At 46.1% G+C, this 21,062-nt stretch overlaps 1 protein-coding gene across 2 annotated transcripts in view; it reads right to left on the bottom strand.

Moving 5' to 3' along the window:
• KCTD5 (potassium channel tetramerization domain containing 5) overlaps nucleotides 1-20,985 on the bottom strand; it is a 38,310-nt gene extending 17,325 nt beyond the window's left edge. Inside the window, exons 1-5 of one of the 2 annotated variants that reach the window (XM_064153919.1) lie at nucleotides 20,683-20,985; nucleotides 13,120-13,228; nucleotides 12,009-12,100; nucleotides 10,983-11,078; nucleotides 7,807-7,923 (exon numbers count right to left, since the gene is read on the bottom strand). In XM_064153919.1, coding sequence (XP_064009989.1) covers nucleotides 7,807-7,923; nucleotides 10,983-11,078; nucleotides 12,009-12,100; nucleotides 13,120-13,228; nucleotides 20,683-20,925 — 657 coding nt within the window. In that variant the 5' untranslated portion in view covers nucleotides 20,926-20,985. The remainder of the gene's footprint in view (nucleotides 1-7,806; nucleotides 7,924-10,982; nucleotides 11,079-12,008; nucleotides 12,101-13,119; nucleotides 13,229-20,682) is intronic. The other variant, XM_064153921.1, reaches the window with a different exon arrangement.
• Nucleotides 20,986-21,062: the final 77 nt, after the last annotated feature.

Below are 21,062 nucleotides of genomic sequence, written 5' to 3'. Positions count from 1 at the left end.
AGGTGTGGCCCCACCAGAACCGAGTCCAAGGGGACAATCACCTCCCTGCTCCTGCTGAATACAGCATTTTTAATCCCAGCCAGGCTGCCATTGGCTACCTGGGCACACTGCTGGCTCACACTCAGCTCCTGTCTATTACAACCCCCAGATCCCTTTCTGCCAGCAGCTCTCCAGCCACACTGCCCCAAGCTTGTAGCATTGCTTGGGGTTGTTGTGGTTCAAGTGCAGGACCTGTCATTTGGCTGTTGAAACTCATCCCATTAATGCTGGCCCACTGACCTAAGCCTATCCAAGTCGCTCTGCAGAGCCTCTCTACCCTCATTCAAATCAACACTGCCACCTAACTTGGTGTCATCTGCAAACTCACTGCTGACACTCTTGATGCCTGAATCAAGTTTGTCAATAAAGATGTTAAACAGAAGTGGTTCCAACACAGATCCCTGAGGAACACCACCAGTGCCCGGTGCCAGCTGGACTGAACTCCATTGACTACCACCCTCTGGGCCCTCCTGTCCAGCAGTGCTTTATCCAGGGGACAGCGTGCTCAGCAAAGCCATGAGCAGCCAGTTTGTCTACAAGAATTTTGTGAGGAACAGTATCAAAGGCTTTTCCAAAGTCCAGGAACACAACATCCACAGCCTTTCCCTCATCCAGTAGCCATGTGATCTTGGCATAGGAGATCAGGTTGGTCAGGCAGGACCTGCCCCTGATAAACCCATGCTGACTGGGCAGCATGGTTGTTGTCTATATGACATAAGATGGCATTTGAGATGCCCTGCCCCATGACCTTTCCTGGTACCGAGGTCAAGCTGACAGGTCTATAGTTTCCTGGATCTTCCTCTCTGCCCTTCTTGTAGATAGGTGTCACATTTGCTGCCCTCCAGTCCACTGGCACCTCCCCAGTTAGCCAGGACTTCTGGTAAAGAATGTAAAGTGGCTTGGCCAGCAGTCTGCCAAGTCACTCAGCACCCTTGGGTGCAGCCCATCTGGCCCCACAGACTTGTGCACATCTAAGTGGTGCAGCAGGCCAGTAACCACTGCCTCATTTATTGTGACGTCCTCGTTCCAATTCCCCTTCCTGACTCCTGCTTCCCGAGGGTGGGTGCCCAGGGCACTGCTGGATCCAGCGCTAAAGACCGAGGCAACACAGGCATTGAGCAGCTCAGCCTTCTCATTCTTAGTCACCACATTTGCTGCCTCTGCATTCAATAGGTGATGGAGATTTTCTCTCATCCTCCTTTTGCTGTTAATGAATTTATAGAAACACTTTTTAATTATCTTTAACAGCTGTAGCCAAGTTAAGCTCCTGCTGTGCTTTGGCTCTCCTAATTTTCTCCCTACATAGTTTTGCCCCATCTTTGTAGTCCCCATGAGAGCCCTGCGTGCATTATTTAGTTAACTGCAAAACATCTGGATAACTTTCTGCAGTCAGCTGGTGCATTTCAAGATAAGGTCACTTTGGCAACATGAAGCACAGGTTCTTCAAAACTCCAACACATGATACTCTCGTAAGTAGTTCCACATGTGTGCAACCAAGAATGCATTACTCACATACTATCAACTGCATGCTAGAAACGTCACTTTTTGAGATGCAGCAGCAGCAAGGGTGACGGCAGAAAAAGACACAATGGGAAATGACTGCAGATGAGAACGGGAGCTGTTGTGTCAGAAATACGACTGGAAGCAGAGCAGTGTTTTAGCACTTGTGTTCCAAAAGTCCCCCTTTTCTTCCCAGTGTCAGTGGCAACACTTTAAGAAGGATGCCGATAAACTGGGAGGAACTGTCAAACTCCCCTACCCTGCATTCATCTGTCCCTGCCCTCCACCTCCCCAAAAAAGTACCAAAAAGAACACAGCACACACCAGAGGCCTGCCAGACACATGTGCTGCAATGCTTGGCAAAAAGGATCACAGTATCACAGTATTATCAGGGTTGGAAGAGACCTCACAGATCATCAAGTCCAACCCTTTACCACAGAGCTCAAGGCCAGACCATGGCACCAAGTGCCACGTCCAGTCCTGCCTTGAACAGCTCCAGGGACGGCGACTCCACCACCTCCCTGGGCAGCCCATTCCAGTGTCAAATGACTCTCTCAGTGAAGAACTTTCTCCTCCCCTCCAGCCTAAATCTCCCCTGGCACAGCCTGAGGCTGTGTCCTCTCCTTCTGGCGCTGGTCACCTGAGAGAAGAGAGCAACCTCCTCCTGGCCACAACCACCCCTCAGGTAGTTGTAGACAGCAATAAGGTCTGCCCTGAGCCTCTCTTCTCCAGGCTAACCAATCCCAGCTCCCTCAGCCTCTCCTCGTAGGGCTGTGCTCAAGGCCTCTCCCCAGCCTCATCGCCCTTCTCTGGACACGCTCAAGCATCTCAATGTCCCTCCTAAACTGGGGGGCCCAGAACTGAACACAGCACTCAAGGTGTGGTCTGACCAGTGCAGAGTACAGGGGCAGAATGACCTCCCTGCTCCTGCTGGCCACACCATTCCTGATGCATGCCAGGATGCCACTGGCTCTCTTGGCCACCTGGGCACACTGCTGGCTCATGTTCAGGTGGGTATCAATCAGCACCCCCAGATCCCTCTCTGTCTGGCTGCTCTCCAGCCACTCCGACCCCAGCCTGTATCTCTGCATGGGGTTGCTGTGGCCAAAGTGCAGCACCCTGCACTTGGAGCTATTGAACCCCATCCCATTGGACTCTGCCCATCTGTGCAGGCGGTCAAGGTCCCGCTGCAGAGCCCTTCTGCCCTCCAACTCAGTCACATCTGCCCCCAGCTTAGTGTCATCTGCAAACTTGCTGATGACTGACTCCATGCCCTCATCCAGATCATCTATGAAGATGTTAAAGAGGATGGGGCCCAGCACTGATCCCTGAGGGACACCACTAGTGACAGCTGCCAGCTGGATGTGGCACCATTCACCACCACTCTCTGGGTCCGGCCCTCCAGCCAGTTCCTAACCCAGCACAGAGTGTTGCCATCCAAGCCATGGGCTGACAGCTTAGCCAGCAGTTTGCTGTGGGGGACAGTGTCAAAGGCCTTGCTGCAGTCCAGACAGAGCACATCCACAGGCCTCCTCACACCCACCAAGCGGGTACCTGATCATAGAAGGAGATCAGGTTGGAGAGGCAGGATCTGCCCTTCCTAAACCCATGCTTGCTGGACCTGAGCCCTTTGCCATCCCTCAGGTGTGCTCTTATCACCCCCAAGATAACCTGCTCCATCAGTTTCCCTGGCACTGAGGTCAGGCTGACAGGTCTGTAGTTCCCAGGTTCCTCCATCCGACCCTTCTTGTGGATGGGGACCACGTTGGCAGTTTCCAGTCTCCTGGGACCTCTCTGGTGAGCCAGGACTGCTGGAAAATGATGGAGAGCAGCTTGGCCAGCTCAGCTGCCAGCTCTCTCAGCACCCTGGGATGGATCCCATCTGGTCCCATGGACTTGTGGGTGTCCAGGTGGCTCAGCAGGTCCTGAACTAATTCTTCATGAATTTCCAGGGGAACACACTGCTCCCCGACCCCATCCCCCAGTTCAAGAGGCCACTTGCCCTGAACTCCTCCCTCCTTACTGTTGAAAACTGAGGCGAAGAAGGCATTCAGATTATTCAGCCTACTGCTTCTCATGCTTTCTGAATGGGGCTTAATTAGTAGAGACAGTTTTAATGACAAGAACTTGAGGAAGGAAAAAAGCACATTTTGACACTCTGAGTTTCATAGCTTTGTATGACTATATCCACACATATCCACGCAGAGGTTTTTTTCCTCATTGCTTTTTTCCTTCCATGACTTGTTTCATTAAACTCTGCACTAACACAGCAAGATCCTGCTTGAGCATCCCCCTGAATCTCAGCATAGGAAATGCCACCATTGCTTATTACAGAACATTAATTAGATCATGATCTGTCACTGCGTGCACAGAATAAGGGTGCTGACACCAGTAGGCTGCCATCTGTAACTAAGGAAGGCAGAATGGTGTGGTAATTTGAGGCTAGTTGCCTTTAAGAACCATAAAGTTACAGACCTTCAAGAGGAGCAGTGTCCAGGAGCTCACACCCCTAAACCCTGCATCCCTACAGAACTGGCCACGAAGTCAGTTTTCTTCCCTTCTCCCTCCCTCTCTGCTCCCAGAAGACGTGCAGGAGGAGCGAGGCCCTGGTTGGCTTGGCAGTGTTGCTGAAGGTTTTGCTGTTATCACAGTGGTTTTGGTATGGGGGTAGAGAGGCATGGTGGAGCTGGGGGGACACTTCAAGGCCTGAGTTTGTTAGCCTGGGTTAGAGGGAGGTTTATGTGATGTACTATGGATTTTTGTGCATTTTTTGTGCTTCAGCTCTGTTGTGTGTAGTCATGCAGCTGTGAACAGGCTTTCCATTTAAACTTTCCAAACTTATCCTATTCTGTGTGGGAAGCATTTTTCTTTTACCCCTCTTCTAAGAGGTAAAAGAGCACCTGTCTGTCTTTAAAGTAAGACAAATGGACAGCACAGTTACTACTGAACCCACAGAGATTTAATTACATTCCTTGGCTGGCCAGTATAGGCCAGGATTTTCCTGAAAAATAACCCCACCAAAACAACAGGAAAGTTTCCTGCTGGGAAGCAGCTCTGCAGAGAAGGATCTGGGAGTGATGGTGGACAAGAAGTTGGTCCTGAGACAGCAATGTGCCCTCATGGCCAAGAAGGACAACAGTATTCCAGGGTACATGAGGAAGAATGTGGCCAGCAGCTCGAGGGAGGTTCTCCTCCCCCTCCACTCCACCCTGGAGAGGCCACATGTGGAGTACTGTATCCACTTCTGGGCTCTCCAGTTCAAGAGGACAGGGAACTGCTGGAGAGAGTCCATCAGAAAGCTGCAAGGATCATTAGGGGACTGAAGCATCTCTCTTCTGAGAAGAGTCTGGGAGGCCTGTGGCTGCTTAGTCAGGAAAAGAGCAGACTGAGAGAGGATCTTGTCAATGCATGCAAATACATAAAGGGTGGAGGCCATGGGGATGCGGCTGGGCTCTGTTCAGTAGTGGCCAGTGACAGGGGCAACACGTTCAAACTAGAACCTAGGGGTTTCACTGGAAGTCAAGGATAAACTTCTTTGGTGTGAGAATGCTGGGGCCCTGGAGCAGACTGCAGAGAGGCTGCGGAGTCTCCTTCTCTGGAGAGGTTCCAAACCCACCTGGACACTGTGATCCTAGGCAACCTGATCTAGGTGTACCTGCATTAGCAGGGGGTTGGACTGGATGATCTCCACAGGTACCTTCCAACCCCTACTCTACTATGGCTCTATCTCTTAAAGTCTAGACTTTTAAGTAGGACAAATTATGACAATCTGACAGGGCAAAGTTTAAAACCCCACAGTTTCACTTGAGTAAGGGTGGGCAGAGACTACCTGATGCAAAGCTATAGTCAGGATTGTTTTCAAAGGTGAGAAACGCAAGAATTATTTCAGGCTTGGCACAGTAAAAGCAGACTCTGGAAGACAGCCAGGCAGCAGTCCGGGGCTAACGTCTAGAACACCATGGCCAAGTGCCCATGAAAACCCAGATGCAAGGTCTTGTGCGTGGCAAGTCACTTCACTGTCAAGTTACCCTCGTGATACTGTTCTGATCTTTCAGAGTGAATAACCACCTACACAGCAAGCAGAAGTAGAATCATACACTCACAGAATCAGTCAGGATTGGAAGGGACCACAAGGATCATCCAGTTACACCCCCCCTGTCATGGGCAGGGACACCCTACCCTGGATCAGGCTGCCCAGAGCCTTACCCAGACTGGCCTTAAACACCTCCAGGGATGGGGCCTCAACCACCTCCCTGGGCAACCCATTCCAGGCTCTCACCACCTCTCATGGTGCAGAACTTCCTCCTCACATTCAGTCTGAATCTCCCCACCTCCAGCTTTGCTCCATTCCCCCTAGTCTTGTCTAAAAAGTCCCTCCCCAGCTTTTTTGTAGGTCCCTTTCAGATACCAAAAGGCCACAAGAAGGTCACCTGGGAGCCTCCTCTTCTCCAGACTCAACAGCCCCAACTCTTTCAGTCTGTCCTCACAGCAGAGCTGCTGCAGCCCTCTCAGCATCCTTGTGGCCCTGCTCTGGACACACTCCAGCATCTCCACATGCCTCTTGTTCCAGGGGCTCTAGAACTGGATGCAGTACTCCAGGTGGGGTCTCACCAGAGCGCAGTAGAGAGGAAGAATCACCTCCCTGCCCCTGCTGGCCACACTTCTCCTGATGCAGCCCAGGCTCTGGTTGGCCTTCTGGGCTGCAAGTGCACACTGCTGGCTCCTATTGAGCTTCTTGTCCAGCAGCATCCCCAAGTCCCTCTCGTCAGGGCCACTCACTGCCCAGCCTGGATTTGTGCTTGGCATTGCCTCAATCCAGATGCAGGACCTTGCAGTTGGTCTTGTTGAACCTCATGAAGTTGGCTTGTGCCCACCTCTGCAGCCTGTCCAGGTCCCTCTGGATGGATCCCTGCCCTCCAGCCTGGCTGCTGCACCACATAGCTTGGTGTCATCAGCAAACTTGCTGAAGCTGCACTCAGTGCCTCTGTCCCTGGCACCCACAAAGATGCTGAACAAGACTGGTCCCAGGACTGATCGCTGAGAGACTCCTCTTGTCACTGGCATCCACTTGGATATGGAGCCATTGACAGCCTCTCTTTGGGTGCAGCCATCAAGCCAGTTCTTTATCCATCCAGTGGTCCACCCATCAAACCCATGTGTCACCAGCTTGGAGACCAGGATGTTGTGCAGGACAGTGCCAGAGGCCTTGACCAGGTCCAGGTAAATGACATCAGTTGCTTGCCCCTCATCTGTTAATGTTGTGACCTGTTCATAGAAGGCCACCAGGTTTGTCAGGCAGGATTTGCCCTTGGTGAAGCCATGCTGACTGTACCCAATTGCCTCTTCACTCACAGTATTTTATGGATGAAACCACTACAGAGTCCCAGGCTCCCAACCAATTCATGTGAGACAGCTCAGAACTGGAAACTGGCTCCAGTGCTCCTGGCCTGCAAAAAAACCCTCCCAAACTCTTGAACACTGGCAAGTAACACAGCAACTCACAAAGCAGTGGCCTGAGGGCAAGGGGAGCAGGAAGGATGAGACAGACTCAAAAGTCAGTGACTGAAGCTATGAGTCTTCAGTTGGGTTCCAAGAAAAGTTCCCAAAGGGGGTAAAAAAAACCCAAAAAACAACCAAACCAACAAACAAACATACCCAGGATGCTCTTTTCACTTGAGACAAGAGTTAAAACTGCTGGATTTGTTCTTCCCTCACTCCTACATACTTTATTTCTGAAAAATTCTGTTAATACAGTTCGAATATATTTCATCCACCTAAAAGAGCCAGTTAAGCTCTGAGTCCCAGAGAGAAAGAGTCTGAACTCAGAACTTAACAGTTAAGTGGATGAAACACACTTGAACTGAAACAACAATTAACAGAGAAATGTCCCTTCCTAAACTCAGTGAACTAAAAGCTTTATTTATAGGGTTCCACTTTTACTGATTGAGTACGGATCAATGGCTGCTAACTTTGGAGAGAGATTTAAGGAAGAGGAGTCATCTATTGAGCAGGTAAGAACCCTTCTTAAGGAAATCCTTTAACTTAATAACTAGGGGGGGTTGTTTGGTTGCTTTTTTACCATCTTTACAATATGAACATTCATAATGTATCATGAAATACTGTGAATATAAATAAAAGCCAGTCACAAATACACACAAATTACTATGTGCTGTACATCCAGCAGTAAAGTGGAATGATTTGAAAGCAGCAGAAACGCAAGGAGGCCAAGCATATCAGTGTGAGGGCAAGAAGAATGGTGTGACACACCTCACTGCAGCATTTCTGGAAGCATCTCTCTTCCCCTTTCACTTCCCGTGACACTATCAGCAGATACTCTGACTGCTGGGCCCGGCCACAGCTGTACTGGGAACCTAAGCTGACAAGCTGGAATAACCAACCAGAGCAAAAAAAAAAAGAAACAAAAAGAAACCTTTGTAAAGCTCAAGCACATACTGTTATCCAAACGTACAAATCACACAGGTAACATTCACCTGCCACTAGGACAGGCTGCCATCGAGCCACGACTTTCGTTTCAATGTAAAATTTATGGAGGCAGCTGCCAGGCCCTAGGCAGTTTCAAGAGAAGTAAGGAGTTACTGATCGTACACCAGAGGACATCCCCACATCACTGTGATACCGCCAGCTGCTCGGAAGGGCAGGAGGTTGGGCGCATTATGCAAGTGAGCATTGCGTTCCTGTGATACTTGCCAAGTGCAGAAGGCAACACAGATAGAAGACTGGAAGGTGTTATGTAATGCATTATACCAAGCCTGGGTGTGAAAGAACTTCGTCTTGTTCCAGATACCGATCAACAAAATGCAGCTAAGGAAACACAAGAAGTTAACTGAAGGAAGAAAAGGTTAAGTGCTGCAAATTGGTTTTAGAAGGGGTAATTTACAGAAGATCTAAGACATTTTTTTCCACTCCAGTTATTTTCTTGTTCTCATAAAAACTCAGCACCAAGAACTCTGCTCCCTCTTCCCAAACATCTAATAATTCAAGAGCTTCAGGACAACCTCAGCTAAACTTCTCAACTTCATATTACAAAAAATATTTTGTCTTAATAATAATGGCAGCTCCCAGCTCATTTAAATTAAAGCATAGCCTGTTGGTGTGCTTCAGATTAGAGCTTTAAACCAAGTATAAGTAACCAGAAAATAATTGCCTCTTGCGTCTTCTGGGTAAACTGGCTGTTACTGCTGCTAAGAAAGTTCGTGAACACTAAATTTAATTTTATCCTGCTATGATGTGAATAATTGAAGGCAGCAGCTAAATACCATCCTCCTCATACAGCGAGCATAGTTAAGGCAGCAACAAGGTGACAGACATGGGCTACATTACTCATTAAAATTTACATGCCTGAAACACCACTGCCACCTAAAGCCTTTGTCTGTAGCAATTCTGTATAGCTCATAGTTTCTCATTCAGCAGTACCAACAAAATATTGCTTTTTCCCAACTGTCTGAAGTGGTAACAATCAACTACAATCACAGAAGTAAAGCAGCACAATTCTTGGCAGCAGTGTCTGGACTGGGACAGAACTGAGTATTCTAGCAGTGCATTCACTCCCATTCCCTGGAAAGAGCATCAACACATCTGCACATATGCCCCACAAGTTCAACCCCTTCCGCTCCCACTTAATCACCACACACAATTGTATTTTACAAGAGGATTTCAAAATGTTGAGGGAAAAGAAATACTTTTGATCAAAACCAACCATTTAAGTATCTTTTGGGGCAGAGAGCACAAGAACTCTCAACCCACAGGAACATTACTCCTCTGAAGAAGCTACATTCTATCCCACCAGTGATAATATGTACAAAGTGTGTTAGGTGCCACTCCAAAGACTGCTTCTGAGGGAAGCGTGCTGCTGAGCAATGTAAGTCTAGAAAAGATAAAACATGACAGAAATGCCACAGTGATCTCAAATCTTAACAATCATCTGTTCACATTATACAGTATACTCCAATCATCTTTCAGTTGAATAATGTCTGCTAAAAGCAGGTTCACAACACAACCAATGGAGAGAGAATGGTGTGGGGTCTGAGGTAAAGAGAAGCTGAGTATTACAAAACCATACAGCTGTCGCGTTTTATCTACTTCATATTATGTGTCCAAGAGAAAGCAACATGGGGGAGGGAGGAAGTAAGGAGAAGGCTGGATGAAACAAGGACATACTATTAAAAAGAAAAAAAAATCCCTGGAATTTTCCATTTCTAAAAGAGATGACAATATTTTCTCAGCAACTGCACTGTCAAAGCACCATCACTCCCAAATGCGCTATCCCCAGGGAGCACCAGATGCTAGGACAGGTAAAAGTCAGCATCATTTTATCTGTTATAAAATAAAGAACTTCCCCTTGTAACAAAAGCTGGTTACTCCTGGCAATTACATCAAAGAAACTTTGTCAATGCACCTATTGATAAACACTGCTGTGCATTGAGAGAGAGAGCTTCTGTCAGGGACTACAGCAGCATGCAGCTGCTGGCACACCAAACAGACCTGGTAATACTTGCACCACAGAACAAAGCATGGGAAGCTTTCTCTCTGCTGGTTTAGCTCATCTGATCATGGCTGTATCCAAGTCACCAGCACTTTCACCATTTCAAACATAAGCAAAATGTTTCTTTCAGCTCCACGTGCTGTACTTTTGAAAAGTGTCACTTGGTCGTGCTGTTGGAATGAGAGTGCAGGGGGCGAGAGGCTTGTGCTTGTTCCAATCTCTCCCAGGACTGACACCAGACACTGAAAACAGTGCTGGTAGCTAAGCACTTGTGCCTCGCTCCAGAGTTACTAAGAGTCACTGCTCCAATGCAGTTTAAATATTCCAGCAGATAGGAATGTGAAGGATGAGGAGGCCAGGTAGTCAGTTTCTTATTTACAGAGATCAGTAAAGATAACAGAAAGATTTTACCATTTCATGACGTATTCTTAATGCAGACACAAAGCTATTTTTACAAAGCACAGAAAGATCCATGTAGCTCACACCTATCCAGCTCCACATCCATGCTGGTAACATTCGCCCTCCTATGTCTATCAGTCCTTTGTATCAGAAGCATTGTTAGGGCCTGACAAACATTTATTTCCCAAGCCCATCTCTTTCACCCAAAAGTTTTTTATATTTGCCCTACCATCTGTATAAACTTACATTAGTTAATGTTGGTTTCTTCATCCCTTAAATGAAGAACATTTAAAACATGATGTGGATGCTTTTGCAGAAGGTTAGCACAATTCCCCTCCTGGAAAGCTGTATGGGTTTTGTTCTTTAACAAATAAGGATACAAATATAACATTTTAATTTAATTGTGCATCTTTGCCTATCCAGTTTCTGAAAATCACTGAATGTAAAAAGATGTACAGAATGGATCATATACTCCTCTTCAACACAACTGGATTTCTAGAAGGTTCTGTAATGGTATCCCATGTGTTTGTTTTTCTTTTACCTGCTCAAATTTCCATCCATCTGACATTGTGGAAACCATTTGAGTGAGTTCCTCTTCCTGGCACTGCAACACTCTGTACACGTGTTTGACTGGCACCTTAAGGAAGCAAGAGAAGATGCTTGATACATCATGGAATTCACTGTTACTTCTCTGAAGTTCCCCTTCTTCAGAAATGGTAAGCAACATCACCTTGAACAACTTGCCTGCTTTATTTCCTTATTTAAAAAACTCCCATCGGCTCAGATTCACTTTGCAGAAGACTCAGTGCTTCACCTTTGGAACCCAGAAGTGCTGCTTAACAGTTACAATGAAATAATCTTAATTCTTACCCATCATTCCATGTGGAAGCAAACCACATCAATCAAAATCAGGCTGAGGTTCTGCAGATGCCTGTTAAGCTCTAAGGAATGTCTGACCATATTAAACACTGTCTTTATTTCCCTATCATAGCTTCCCATGCAGAGCAATGAGGCACAGAATTACAGAATCCTAGAATGGAAGGGGCCTCAGAGGTTATCCACTTTAACCTCCCCACCATGGGCAGGGACACCTCTGAACTAGACTCAGCTGCTCAAGGCCACATCCAACCTCGTCTTGAACACCAGGCAGGAGGCAGACACAGCCTCCCTGGGCACCCTACTCCAGAGTCTTGCCACCCTCCTACTGAAGAACTTCTTCCTCAGATCCAGCCTAACCCTGCTCTGCTTCAGCTTCAAACCACTTCCCCCTTCTCCTGTCTCTAGACACCTTTATGAGAAGTCCCTCTGCAGCCTTCCTGTAGGATCTCATCAGGTATTGGAAGACAGTTCTAAGTTCCACCCTGGACTCCTCTTTTCTCCAGGCTGAACAGCCACAGCTCCCTATGCCTATCCTCATAGCAAAGGTGCTCCAGCCCTTGGACTATCTTTGTGGCCTCTGGATTCACTCCAACAGCTCTGTGTCCTTCTTAGTTCAACCAAAGACAGAGGAAGCCATTGAGTAGCTTACTGGGGAAACCAACAACTAAAGAATCAAAATTACACTCACCTGGGAGATTTTGCTGTCTCTTTCTCTTATTTTGTCCTTTACCAGTTTTATTAGTGATGTGATATTGTAGAATTCAGCCTCTTCCAGTACACCTAGTATAAGAATAATGTTTGAAAAGACAGCATAAACCGAAGTGCCAAGGACAAAACCACCAATTAGACCCTAAAATTATCTTCTCTACAGTTAGAAAAATATTTCTTTTGATGTCAGAAAAATTCATTTAGCAAACTAATGCTTCTGGCTTCCTTCAGGCACATGCAGGTTGAAGTTTATCTCATGCTGACAAACTACCTTAAAAAGCCCCATAGAAAACTAATGGCATTTCACATGCAGAATGAGAGGCAGGAAACACACACAACAAAGAGCACAAATGCCATTCCACAGGAGACCATTAGACTACCACAGCTCAGACCCCACCTCAAGGTGGAATATGAAAGAGAAATTCATATGGTCCTGAAAATCTCTGCAGAAAACTTTTCTTCCTGTCATTTGAGCTCTTACACCCTAAAACAAATGCTTAAAGACACATAGTACAGACTGCTCTCAGCCACACATTCAGGGCACAGCTGTTCTCTACACATACCCTGCATTTCTCTGTCACTGATATCTTCAGTACCCTATCAATATAGTCTCAGTGTTGTATGGTTTAAAACAGTCCTCCATGAGGACTGTAAAAGCTGCACGAATTTGGAAGAGAGAGGGAAAAACTGGGGGCAAAATTTACTCTTCTAGAGCATATTCCACACATCTGAACATCACAGAAATTCACTCAAACTGCATCTTCTAAAGCTTGCTCAACAGTCAATATTCTTTGGCTTGAAGAAAACTAAATCCAAATATTTCACATGAGATTATATGCTAAAAGGCTTCTCCCCTCAAGTCTGAAAAATCATATTCTATTTTTGCCTGGGGAGAGGGGCTGCAAGATCAGGAACCATATCCAAAACACTCAAATAACAGCCTATACGAGAAATGCACAAAACTTAGAAACACATCAAAGTACTACAGTGATTTCAATTTACCATCTACTTACAAATTACTTTTTCCATCTCAAGAGCAGTGAAAATAATGAGCAAGTGACAAGAAAGCAAGAGATTCAGTCATGTCTTACCTTCCTCAGCTAGATCCTTGTTAATAACCAGTTTCCCATGTCTGAGATAGTTCAACACTGGCCCAAAGTAGGTCGGGTCTCTGTCTATTAAATAGGCACCTGTTTCATCCTAGATTAGAAACAAAAACAAAACAGAAAAAGAAACAAAGAAAAAAAACCACCACCACCAACAAAGAAACCCACAAACCAAACATCACCAAAAAAACCCCAAACAAATAAACAAGCCCCACAAAATACAATGATTTGAACATCCAAGCAGTAACTGCAAGCTACTACTCAGCTTGGCATCCGGACAGCAAGCAGATGTTGAGACACAGCCACACCCCCTCAAGCCAGGTTCATCAAAGACATTAAAAGCAAGCCAGCAGCACAGACGTAATGGCACCAGGCTGATCACTCAGCTGAGTCGCACATAACTTCTCTTAGCTGATCAATCCCCCTCAGCCCCTTACTGAAAGACTATCCACAATGTCAGTGTGAAAGACCTAAGCAGCAAACGAGAGCATTGAAAATTAAGGTTGAAAAGGACACTTTAAACCAGGAAACTACCATGTTTGGAAACCTGAGGAATCCGATCAAAGGCTACACTGCAGTGGCATTCAATCCCCAGCTGCTTCTTCCCCTTTCAAACCAAAGGCAAACAAAGCAACCTCCTCTTTAACCTCACCCCTCTGTTGTAAACCTTTTGCGTTTGTCTTAGCTGACATGTATCAATACCGGCAGTGACCTGAGAATAGCTGTGTGCCAAGCAACGGCTTCAGGTGCACGTCCTCAACAAACTGAAGTACGTTGAAGATGTCCTTCCTACCCACTCCATGTGGACACAGAAGGGACAGGCCAACCTGCCTGATGCTCAGCTTACTGACGAGAGCACAGGTTTTTGTGGGGCACACAAGGCGGCTCAAGAGATCCACCTGCAGCGTTCATGTTCTCGACAGAGATAAAGAGCAACCCTGGCACTCCCTGAATACTGCAGAGCAGCGATCAGGGCAGCACTGACATCCTCTTCCTGGGAAGAGCCGTGTCCAACAGACCCGCTGCTCCTTTCTGCTATCAGGCGACTCCACATTGGCCCTTTAGCATCTACATTTTTTCTGCAATACATATCTTACAGAAGAGACTTGGCAGCAGTTTACAGGGGATATAAAAAAAATCACTACCAATACTTTCAGATGCATTTGATTCATTCTCCCCCAAAGCTAGGTGTGAGAGCAGTAACTGTTGTTCCACATGGAAACAATTCTACCACTTCAACGCCCTGCATCATTAACAGCTACAGGTGAAGGATTTCATCACTGAACTGTGACCCCTGAGAACTCTCTTACCAGTACGTAAAGTTCACAGAGCGTTACACCGAATAGGGCAGGGGGGTCTTTACAGGTACACGGAAGGACTGCACTTGTCTGAGCAGGGTTGATAGAATGTAGAAAGATCACTGCCAGAACTAAGCATCTTTCTATAATGACAAGCTAAATGTTCACAGTCAGACACGCTGTGGGATTATAAGCCGTTGAGGCAGCAATGTGTCTTCAAAACATAACAGAAAAGAAGAGAAAAGGAACTCAACAGTCTTACAGTTCATGGTGTGACAGCAGGTTTGTTTTTTTTTCCTCCCTTGTTGCATTAGTGAAGACCAAGGGTTAAAGTCAAAGAACTTTGGCTCATTTTTAACACTGAGCAATCCAATCACTAAGGCTCACTTCAACACAAAAATAGTATGTAAAATTATGAATAGCCTGAATAACTCAGAGTGGGACACTTGCTCCCCCAGATGGGAGGGAAACATGCATTAATTTCACATCTTCTTCCAAACAGAAGTGTCTTGGACTTTGACTTTACAGCTCACGTATGCTACAGACTAGTGTCAGAGCGTCAAGACTGAAAATGCAAATCATTTAGTAACAGCGTGCAAAGAATGCACAGGCAAAAGAGGCACTTCCCAGATACGTTCCTACAGAGAACGTCTTCAGCTGCCTGACTGTCCTTCAGTGTTCACTAAGCACCTCCCAATGCAATCACGAAGGAAAGCAGATTACACTAGATCTGCAAGAATATTTATGCAACCATATATCCACTAACACAGCCATCTGCTCCACCTGGAGCTCTCCAAATACAGGCCGTAAGTCTTTCCAGTCAGAATGTTGTCGGGATTGGCTTCATCCACGTGTACACGCAAACACATTGTGCTCCCATCTGTAATTAAGGGTTTGAGCACTTTCTACAAGAAATGCTTTTGCTTTGTTGTAATACAAGAAGAATAAATTGCACTTCAGATATGATTTAGAGAGTTTAATGGTGTAGCTGCAGTTTGCACAGAGATAACTGAAGTAGCTTTAGATCAGCCAGCTCAACTATCAATAGACTGTGTTGTTCCAACTACGTTGCTTCCTCTGCCAAAGAGTTAATTAACTTTCTACCGGCCTTGAGCAAGTTTGACTCTTCACCCATGCAACTTGTGTGGGTATTCTGGCCACTTCCCAAGTCTCAGGTGAACACCACAAAGGCCAGCCAAGTTCTATATTCTAATAAGCTCTCAGTTTTCTCAGCTGTAGATATATTTTATGTAAACAGGTGTTAAGATTTACCAGCACAGCTAATGAGACTTAAGTTTCCTCTCTATTCAGCAGTCACATCACCCCACATCCGGACCCCTGAGCTGTTCTAACAAACTTTGCCTTTCTTTGTAAAGACACTCAAACAGAATGCTCCAGTTGTCTTTCTGCACCAGCGCAAGAGTGCAACAAACTCCACAGATGTCTGTATCCTGACCCAGCTCTAGTTCTGCATTACTTTCTTCCCTCTAGCAAGGGTTTTATCTCCTTTGTCTTTAAGTCCTTTTCCACACCTGTTCCCTTTTTACTATTTGAAAGACAAGATTACAGAGGTACAGTGAAGGGTGCATTTATTGCCACTATCCCACATCAGGTGAGAAAACCTCCAAGTTCTGGAATTTTGGATACCATAATCAGGTACAAGATTCCAGTAGGAGTCAAAGCATCCACCTCCCTAATCCCACTTAATGTTCTCTTCAAGAACTGCACTAGTTCAAATGTCAGAAATTTATTTCCAGTTAGTTTTCTTTACTGAGGTCAAAATTACTCCAAAGATTTCTCATCAAATACTTTTCCAGAATGGACACACTTAGAAGCCACACTGCCAAGATCTTGGCTCAAAGGTGTGTGCTGCAACACGACTATCTGAGCACCTGACACCATTTACACGTGCCCAGCAGTTCTGCTAAAAGCAGCAGTATGCACGGAAAGACAGTGATATCTGGCACTGAATCTAGATGTAGAAGTAATTGTCTCCCCTATCCCCTGCATTTTTAAAATCCTGAGCTAGATGCTCAGAACACACTTTTATCAAAGTACATGACCTAAAAACTTTGACCAGCAATAGACTGCCAGTACTGATCAAGAACACACTAACAACACAAGAGGGCTGGACCGGACTATCTCTCGGAGTCCCTTCCAGCCCCTGACATTCTGTGATTCTGTGAACTCACTTAACCAGACAGAAATCTCAATATACTTTAACTCAGTTATATCTTAAAATAGTGACTACAATTAAGATACTTTTTAGTGCTCGCAGGGAAGGATGTGCTATAAAGAAGAACTTGATTTTTCTGAAACATTCAGTGATTGCTGCCTTTCTTCCTTAACAGATTCTGACTCGGTACAACTGTGCTTAAGTTTGGCAAGACATACAAAAATTCAAGCACAAATACTGTTGCCAAAAACCTTATCAAGAAAAGCTGACAATCTCAGGGGAAAGTTTAAAGAATAATAGAACAGTTTATTAAAAAGAAAAAAAAAGAGAGATAAAACAGGGAAGGTGCTGAAAGCAGGAAATATCTGACAGTAAAGCATAAAATATGAGCACTAGACTTCAATATAAAGAAGAGTCTTAAATACAAAGATGCCTACAACACTGCCAAACACACTAAATTCAGAGAATCAGCCCCACGACCTCATTCCATCTGACTGGTTTTGCCACTGGCTGTGCCAAGGGCAGCCTTCCCTTTGTTGCAGCTGGGAACATCTCTGATGCAACATCAGCAGCTGGAGATGAAATGAAAGCAAAGGTACTGCCTTTTCTGCAGCCTCACGTTCTTTTTAACAGCATGCATTAGTTAAATAACAAAGTTTGAGTTGTGTAGAAATTTCAGTCAAGGAAAACTGTGTACCCAACTAGTATTTGTGACGTGCCACCTCTGAACAGCTTCAGGCTCTTATTCTCACTTCTAATACACTTGTCCAGATAAACTCTTTCATAACTTCTTACAAGGTTGGCTTTCACAAGCCTGAGCAGGTGATCCTAGGCAGAAAGAGCTCCACTATTAACTTCTGCCGTTGCTTGTAGGCCTGTTCTCATCTGTGATAAGCATTTCTTATGGCTTCAGTTTCCAAAGACTCTGATTTGGCAGTCTTGCAAAGCAAGAAAGAATGTGAACTAAACTTCTTCCTTCAAAGACAAACATCTACTAATACACAAGCTGATTTAATTACTGACTCTACTTAATAATGTTTCTAGATGTGCAGTCTATCCCTCTCCTTTCTGACAGCTGAAACATTAGAGCTTTCTACAAGCTGGATTAATTCACCAAAGTTGTAAAAAAATGCACCTCCTCCTGAATTTTTGCTGAGTTGCATACTTATCAGATGGAGCATGATCAGGGGGATGTGAAATATCCCTATAAACTACAACATGCTTTGTATTATGAGCACAACTCAGTATTCATCTGTTGAAAATGCATCTAAAACTTCCCAAAGTGAGACACTGAAGCGCATCCCAAAGTTGACACACAGCAAACACACTGTACTTTGTCAAGGCTAGAATCTTCATGGCTCTTTCAGACAGAGGGCTGTAGCTATTGGTTCTGACAATAATCCCACCTGCTGGCTCGTCCCACAGGATTCTCCTCATTCCATGTCCCACAGGTCCTCGTCTAGAGGTAGGGACAACTATGGCCGAGATGGATGTAACAGCCATCAGTTCACGTACAAGCTCAAATCCACATTATCTACCACTATGAAGTTTAAAGCCAAGTGCTTCAAAGCTACATTGTGATTTTCAGGAAGAAAACAGAATGCAACCAAAACCAGGGAAACACAGTTGTAACGTTCCAAACTTCACCTGTTAGCTGCACAAAACTGTGTTACACAAGAGTCACTGTAAATAATTTGTAATGTATGATTAAGAATGTGTCAGCTTAGTATCACATTACAGTTCAAAATGGGGCTCCAAAAAGTAAAACCATGAGGTAAAAACCCAAATCTATTACTAATAGATTTTGATTTACACATACGTGGCAAACAAGAAAAACCAGCATCCAGGACACTAGCAGAAATCTCACTAATTATTCCCTTGCATTATCTGTACTCATCACTTAACAGCATAAACCATGCAGACTGTCTGCTGATGTGCTACTGTATCAGTGCATCCATAAGCTGGTGGGATGCCAGCGAAGGAGGGTTCATCTGCTCTTGAAAGGGCGTCTGTGACACCTTTTATCACTCGGTGGGAAAAAAGTAACTGCTTGGATTATGTTTTGCTCTTTACAGGCGATGAAGAATCTGATGATGCCAGATCAAATCCTTGGAATTATGGCTCTCTGCGTTTACGCCACCTTAGGTACTGTAACTGATGCACTGTGATGAGCAGCCTAAGAGTTGGAGTACTTCTGCAAAACCCAGCAGGCCTCTTGCAGAAGAAGCCAGGCTCCGAGTGGCTGACGGTCAAGACCAAATTGAAGACACCCAGGTCTGAAAGTCTAGGCTGTGAATAACAGGATTTTCTTCAAATCCAGCTCTTCCCCAGGAATCTGTACACCCATTCCTGTCCTCAGTGCACCAAGCTACACCAGCTACAATTTGATTTAAAAAGCTACTCGCAGTGACAGAACGATGCAGTTTGTACCTTGCTAAAGTGATTCCCATTAGGGTTCCACTCTGGCAAAAAAGGATCACAGTGGTATCTAACCAGCTCGAACGATGCATAAGCACATTCCTTGTAAGCAAAGGCTAGGTTTACAGCTGTGGCTGCAGCTACCTTTGTCATATATGCTATTAGAGTACTACAGTTACCTAAGTCTAGAAACGCCAGAAAGAATCAAGTCTCTCCACGTCCTACCAAACAGCAGCATAAGATAAATTCATGATTTGCTGCTACAACAAAGCAACTGCAAGCACAGCAAAGAAAGCACGTTTAGATTGGCAGCCCCATACAGTTTTGCAAGACAGCAGCACATCACTGCTTGTGAAAGATGATTTTAGCAAGGCAGCCAAATGCCTTAATTAGAACTAACAAATTTCTTTTTAAAATGTTCCTTCTCTCTTTCTGGTAGCATTGGGAGACAACAAACGAGCAACTTTTTGCATCAGAACACCTGAAACAAGCGCCTTAATTATTCAGTGTGCCTTATCTTTTCCTTAAGAAACTTTAGAAGAGCTTTCCAACTCCATCCCAAGAAGCGGCAGTTTCTCACCTATCAGCAAGCCATCTACATTTCAAATCTTATTTTTATAGGTCGGTTTAGGCTAATCCTCTCCAAAAACCCACTGCACCACCACGCGTTAAGGTATCTTTTCTCTAACTCTGGGTCTGCTCCCCATTAAACATTTAAACATCCTTTATGACAGTTAGACATGAGAAAATGAAGATGCTGGCTGCTATCCTCACTGAAAAATACCGATTAAACATTTTAGTATAACAATCAGTGCATTCCTTTCAACCTGTTGGTTATATATTCAAGGGTTATAAGCTGTTCCCTTATTTTTCCTACACATACTATATCGGAAGACTTTTTTTTTTTTGTCCACTATGGTCCAAAACAACTTCGAGAGTCGGCACTACATACCGATACTTATGCTGATTACTACACATCAGTCCAAAACAAAAACCTTAATCAAAACCACTTTTTATTTCCGAGTAAAAACGGGTCGGGATGAATACCCGAATATTCAGTATCCATTTGCAATCCATGCAGAATGAGTAACGTTTTCCTCAAAGCACTGCTGAAACCCAGAAAGCTATGGCTAAGGGAGAGATTACTGTCAAAAGCAGTTTGGTTTGGATCATGAGACTGAGCAAGAGGGTGATGACAGTGCAGAATTAACACCAGATCGGTGCTGGCAGACACTCCATTAAACCTCTAAAACTAATCCCGGCCAGACAACAGAAAAATTTAAACAAACAAAAGAACGACTCCGTGCTCGCTGCCGGTTTTCGCAGCAGTTGTGTTCTTCAGCAACCCAGACGCTTCGCACGGACTCAGCCCACCCTGCCCCCCAGGCTGGGCTGCCTTGTAGTGCACCACCCACAAGAAACTGCCCCGATCACGGCGCAACCTGCGCTGCCGTCTCCGCAGCCGCGCAGGGCAGCTCCGCGCTCCCTCCCTGCTCTGCCGTACCGCCCGTGGGCACGCCGCGGCCCACGCCACGAGAAGGCCACGCCGCGCAGCAAGCCCCCGCAGCGCCGGCTCCTACGAGGGACTGAGGGACCCGGCGCACCGCGCCCTCGACGGGACACGTGTGTGGAGCGGCGCGGAGGGACCACGCTCACCTTGTCCGAGTCCAGGTCGGGGTCGGCCTGGCACAGGCGGAAGAGGAAGGACTTGGGATCCCTGCAGAGCGTCTGCCGAGTGGTCAGGAAGCAGGTGCCCCCCACGTTTAGCCGCACCCACTTGCCGGGCACCGCGCCGGGTGGCGGCGCTGAGCTGCACCTGCGGCAAGGCCCGGCCGGCCCTCCCAGGCCGCCGCCGCCGATCGAGGGAACCGGGAAATCGCAGTGGTTCTCCGTCGCCATCCTCGCCGCCGCCGGAAGAGTCCGCCCCAGCTACAGGTCCCGGGGCGTAGCTCCCACCGGAAGCGTCCCGCTCGGAACTGCTCCCTGCCCCCTGCTCGCCCGGCGCCTGCGCAGGAGCAGGCTCGGCCGCCGGGAGC

Source organism: Pogoniulus pusillus, chromosome 13 (assembly GCF_015220805.1).
Source record: "Pogoniulus pusillus isolate bPogPus1 chromosome 13, bPogPus1.pri, whole genome shotgun sequence".
NCBI classification, from domain to species: domain Eukaryota; kingdom Metazoa; phylum Chordata; class Aves; order Piciformes; family Lybiidae; genus Pogoniulus; species Pogoniulus pusillus.
Note: the sequence above shows the minus strand (reverse complement) of the source record. Positions and strands in the feature narration are given on the sequence as shown.